The sequence below is a fragment of the Carassius auratus genome, chromosome 9 (assembly GCF_003368295.1).
Source record: "Carassius auratus strain Wakin chromosome 9, ASM336829v1, whole genome shotgun sequence".
NCBI classification, from domain to species: Eukaryota; Metazoa; Chordata; class Actinopteri; order Cypriniformes; family Cyprinidae; genus Carassius; species Carassius auratus.
Genome location: NC_039251.1, coordinates 32,080,372 through 32,086,371, shown reverse-complemented (window position 1 = coordinate 32,086,371; position 6,000 = coordinate 32,080,372). Strand labels below are relative to the sequence as shown.

At 37.7% G+C, this 6,000-nt stretch overlaps 1 protein-coding gene across 1 annotated transcript; it reads right to left on the bottom strand.

Moving 5' to 3' along the window:
• Positions 1 to 728: 728 nt before the first annotated feature.
• Positions 729 to 3,200, bottom strand: LOC113109057 (immunoglobulin superfamily member 2-like). Its single transcript, XM_026272588.1, has 3 exons — positions 3,081 to 3,200; positions 2,218 to 2,586; positions 729 to 1,921 (listed from the first exon to the last, which is right to left on the bottom strand). The coding sequence occupies exons 1-3, from the start codon at positions 3,148 to 3,150 to the stop codon at positions 1,419 to 1,421; spliced, it is 942 nt and encodes a 313-aa protein (XP_026128373.1). The 5' UTR covers positions 3,151 to 3,200; the 3' UTR covers positions 729 to 1,418.
• Positions 3,201 to 6,000: the final 2,800 nt, after the last annotated feature.

The following is a 6,000-nucleotide window of genomic DNA, read 5'->3' as shown; positions in this document are numbered from 1 at the left end:
AATGAGTCCTCAAGAGAGGAACTTTGGTACTGCCACTTTATAGAAGCACATTATCTGATAGCAATTGGAAATTAACCTTCTCAGATATGTTCTTTCCCCAGTCATTCATACAAAATATTATATAATATATAATAAGAACACGGAATAAGACATTTCATGTAACTGGAATGCTTGTCTACAAGTAAAATGTTTTAGTTGCCCTGTAGTGAGACTTAAATGTAACATTAGCAAAATCTTATTGCTTTTCGAATAACTATTTTATGTTTTTGGCAAACTGGATATGAATTTCTGCTATCTCATTCATTTGTTTTTAGACTATCCATATCAATAACCCATGAAAACGTCACCTCAGAAAATGATTGGAAAATAAGTTTACCCGCGGTACTGTTTTTTATCTTCTAAGCAATATCTCTCTATTAATAATAAATTATCAGTGAGTCTTGACTCAAGTGGAGTGACTGGCTCATTTATGATTTCGTTCATTGTTCAATAATTGAACAATTTGCTGGGAATCCCTAAAAATATGGTTAATCAGGACAGGAGACCTGAGAAATGTAAATAAATTTTTTTGAGATTTGGATAAACAATTATTCATGAATGCAGTAGTTACATTCCCTTTCTTAAGATGAAGACACACCTTTGCAATCTCTTATCTAATTTAAAACAAACAAAGGTACTTATCTAATTACGTCTGCTCTATAGTTTATTTGCTAGCTTATACTTTTAAAAGTTGCATACACCGGATGGCACTTAAAAAACAACAGTTTTTTTGTAAGCTGCTTTGAATAAAATAGTCTATTAAAAGAATGCAAGTGCACAAAATAGCAAATGTTAATGCACAAAATAGCCTTGAAACTTCCTCCAGTGTGACATACAAAACTACTTGAATAACATGCCATTTTCATGACTTCATGTTGTACTTTTGTACTTTTCAAAAATTGTCCTCAAAAACAGTTGGAAATCATGCAGATACAGGCACATTCAACATAAAACACACTCACACATATATGAAAACTGTTGAAAAATAAAACAAAAAAAGAAAAAGGCTATCCCTATTATATCGCAAGATAAACAATCTTCCGCCTATCTTTATTTTTTTTTTTTTTTTTTGTGGATCGTCTCATTCTGTTTCTGACACTGTACGCTACAAAACCATGCCGTTTTTACTACCAAGACACAGTTTCTGAGTGTGAGTTATTCCATAACTGACATAAACAATTCTGTCCCTGAAGAACTGAAATGTAAACAAAGAAATTATCAACCATATTACAAAGTTATTGCTTCGTTGGACTAAACGGGCTCCATGAGATGTCGTTCAGTGGACCCTTACCTTCCTAACTAAATCGGGATTTACAGCTGTGGATGTGTTTATGACTCGTTATTCATAAATCTTTATAATGATACATAGTTTGTCAAGATTAAATTTGTCCCGTTTCATTTAATCTATTTGTATATTGACACATCCGAACAATGGGAGTTGAGGACGCCGTCGTCAGGGTGCAGGCGAAGAACTTAATCTCCACATCGCATGCCTTGGTGGTTTTGTGGGCAATCTGTGTCCAGGAACGGTCTGGGTCTTGGATCCACTCAATGGCTTTGCAGAAGAACTTCCCCTGGTCGGACTGCTGCACTTGAGGCATCTTCAGTCTGTAGGTTGTGTCCTCCACCTTGTCCATGCTGATAAGACCAGCACGATAGCGATCCTCAAATCCAGCTCCTGGCTTTACAGTCAGATCTTTGTCCAGAGTAATGATTGGCCGGGGGTTTTTATCATCTTCATCATGAAGAAACCAGGTGACCGACAGATGAGTGTGTTGAAAAGTCTGGCTGGAGACCTGGCACTCAAGCTGAAGAGGATCCCCTTCAGACAAGCTCTGAGAAGGAGAGCCCGAGTACGATGCCTCCAGGGTGTCTGCTATCACTGTGGAGAAAACAGACTTTTTATTTATTTTTTGCCTTTGAAAATGTATTAATAAAGTGACAAAAAGTGATTGACCAATATCCATTTTTCAAGCCATACCAGCATCTAGAGAACTGATATCAGCTGATACTACATCAGTGACTGAAGGATGATGCAGTAGTGTTTAATATAAATATAACTTACAGCCAAACGCCTTCTTTTGGGAAACATGGGAATGTGAACGGATTTTAAAGAATAGATTTCTTTCAGATCATCTCATTAATCACCCAAACCCTCAAAATAAATAGATATCTTACCATTAAGCTTTGCTTCATCCTCATAATCTCCGAAATATTCACCACCTGTGTGTTTGGTCACACAGAGCTGATCACCTGCATCCTTCTCCTGCAAATCTTTGATCCACAAGACAACTGAAGATCCTGACAGCCTTTCAACATAAATCTCTTTTTTTCTTATTCTACCGGAGAACAATCCGTAGGCAAAGTTTGGGTCACTGGTACTGATTATATTTAATGGCATATTTTGTTTCTTGAGAATGAACTCAAAATCCCGCTCAGATGGTCCTGTAAACCCTGTAACTTTACAGAATATGGAGATGGGGTATCCTTTCACTCTATACAGAGGACCTTTCTGGATCTGGACCTGAATCTGACCACTGCACAGATCTGTGTGGAGAGAAGCATTAGACAGGTTAATATCAGATATATTTTACACAGAAACACAACCCCAGTTCCAGACATGTTGCGAAATAAAATAAAATAAAATCAAGAATCTCTGATTTTTTTCATTCTCTTTACCTTTATTTAATTGATAAAAAGTTCAAAGAAAAGAAGTGCAAACATGATTTAAGAGCTCCAGCAAAGTTATTTTTTAGTTAAAAACCCTTAAATGTCACAAAGTTTCAAAAGCTATATTTCCTGAGTCATATAAACCACTTGCATGTAACGTTTATTTCATTTTTAAAGCTTTATGGTAGTGAAAGTAAACACCATCCACATTCATTCTATGGGAAAACCAGCTTGAATGTTTACTAGACTTTTGCATCTCACATTGGATTTGATTTAACATGATGGTGAGAAAATTAAATAATGTCCCAAAACGTCTATATCCTCAGAGAAAATAAGTCAAGGTTTATATTTGTGATTCAGTTCAGTCTTACCCCACTGCAGCAGTCCTGTGAGACACAACAATAGTGGCAGCTTCCACTTTTGGCACCAGAAGTCTACCATCCTTAAACTGATCGATCCGTTTGCTTTCTTATTTCTAAGTTATTACAGGTTTCACCTAAACCTGATATATGTTATCTGAAGCAAAAGCCTATGACATCACTTAAAGAGGAAACAAGTGAGATAAATATGGTTTCCTGTCATCTTGCACCACACTGATCTTCACATGCATTAATGTCCTCAAATTGTCAGAGTCAGAGAGGCTTTATTATCATTTCAGCTCTATACAGCTTGTACACAGTAAAATGAAACAGCGTTTCTCCGGGACAATGGTGCTACACACAAGGCAACATAAACTACAAAACTCACACCGTAGTCAGCAAAAGACTATACATAATCGAATAATCTTAAATAGTCTAACATAATACTAAAACTGGATGAAAAAAGTAAATAAATAAAAAAAAACTATCAAAAGAAAAAAAAAAAAGTAAAAAGTTTAAAGTACAGACTACAAAAAGTGCATACTGCAACCGACTGGGACATTATTAATATGAGACAGATAATCTGTGAAAAAAATCAAGCTCCTCTGGCTCCTCCCAGTGGTCCTATTGCCATTTGCAGAAACACCATCGCTCCTGGTAAAAAATAACCAACCAGAGCTGTGGTCTGTAACTTTGTTTGTGTTCAAAATGTAGAAAAATGTATATAATAAGCGAGTACACCATGAATCCATTTTCCAAACCGTGTTTTTGGCTTGTCCTGAATCACTAGGGTGCACCTATAATAAGTGTTTATATTCTGACTATTTTTGATTGCTTCAGGGATACGGCGGCGGAGTAACCCAGTGCCTTTGTGATTCTTCATAGACATAAACAGAGAGAAGTAGTTCCGGCTACGATGTTCTTCCGCAAGACGCAAGCAGTTCTGTATATTCACCGCTAGAGCGTCAAAAGTTCCCTACCGCAGCTTTAAGTGTAGCAATAGCATATTTAGAAACAATTTAGAAATAGTACATTTCAGAAATTCAGGAAGCTTATAGGTGCTGGAACCTTCTGTAAAGTGTTTTTTAAGTAAAACACAATACTGTCAATTACATTCAGAACATTGGAAACACTGACTATTAGAAAACATCTCTCTGTTGCTTCAGAGGCCATAACATACTAAGTCCAACTCTCAATAACCTTGGCCAAAACAATAAAGAGTTCAACATAAACTGCCAGTTGCACCAACAAAATAATACATAGTTCAACATAAAGTGTAAAGTCCATGCTAGCTGCTATATGTTTTGCGTTAAGGTGATACTTGAGGCTCGATGTGCTGCAGTGATATGCGAATGCTAGTTGGTGCTTCAGTATAATCGGTCCGCCGAAACTCATCCAGTGAGAAACGTTCTGCGGTGCAAAAATAAGTTATTAAAAATGCGGGATTTTTTTTTCTGTAATTAATTAATCTGAGTTAACGCGTTATTTTTTGTGTAATTAATTAATCTCAATTAACGCGTTAAAGTCCCGGCCCTTATATATATATATATATATATATACATACAGGTCCTTCTCAAAAAATTAGCATATTGTGATAAAAGTTCATTATTTTCCATAATGTAATGTTAAAAATTTAACTTTCATATATTTTCACACCAACTGAAATATTTCAGGCCTTTTATTGTTTTAATACTGATGATTTTGGCATACAGCTCATGAAAACCCAAAATTCCTATTTCAAAAAATTAGCATATCATGAAAAGGTTCTCTAAACGAGCTATTAACCTAATCATCTGAATCAACTAATTAACTTTAAACACCTGCAAAAGATTCCTGAGGCTTTAAAAAACTTCCAGCCTGGTTAATTACTCAAAACCGCAATCATGGGTAAGACTGCCGACCTGACTGCTGTCCAGAAGGCCATCATTGACACCCTCAAGCGAGAGGGTATGACACAGAAAGAAATTTATGAACAAATAGGCTGTTCCCAGAGTGCTGTATCAAGGCACCTCAGTGGGAAGTCTGTGGGAAGGAAAAAGTGTGGCAAAAAACGCTGCACAATGAGAAGAGGTGACCGGACCCTGAGGAAGATTGTGGAGAAGGACCGATTCCAGACCTTGGGGGACCTGCGGAAGCAGTGGACTGAGTCTGGAGTAGAAACATCCAGAGCCACCGTGCACAGGCGTGTGCAGGAAATGGGCTACGGAGAAGCAGCACTGGACTGTTGCTCAGTGGTCCAAAGTACTTTTTTCGGATGAAAGCTAATTTTGCATGTCATTTGGAAATCAAGGTGCTACAGTCTGGAGGAAGATTGGGGAGAAGGAAATGCCAAAATGCCTGAAGTCCAGTGTCAAGTACCCACAGTCAGTGATGGTCTGGGGTGCCATGTCAGCTGCTGGTGTTGGTCCACTGTGTTTTATCAAGGGCAGGGTCAATGCAGCTAGCTATCAGGAGATTTTGGAGCACTTCATGCTTCCATCTGCTGTAAAGCTTTATGGAGATGAAGATTTTGTTTTTCAGCATGACCTGGCACCAGCTCATAGTGCCAAAACCACTGGAAAATGGTTTACTGACCATGGTATTACTGTGCTCAATTGGCCTGCCAACTCTCCTGACCTGAACCCCACAGAGAATCTGTGGGATATTGTGAAGAGAAAGTTGAGAGACGCAAGACCCAACACTCTGGATGAGCTTAAGGCCACTATCGAAGCATCCTGGGCCTCCATAACACCTCAGCAGTGCCACAGGCTGATTGCCTCCATGCCACGCCGCATTGAAGCAGTCATTTCTGCAAAAGAATTCCCGACCAAGTATTGAGTGCATAACTGAACATAATTATTTGAAGGTTGACTTTTTTTGTATTAAAAACACTTTTCTTTTATTGGTCGGATGGAATATGCTAATTTATTGAGATAGGAATTTTGGGTTTTCA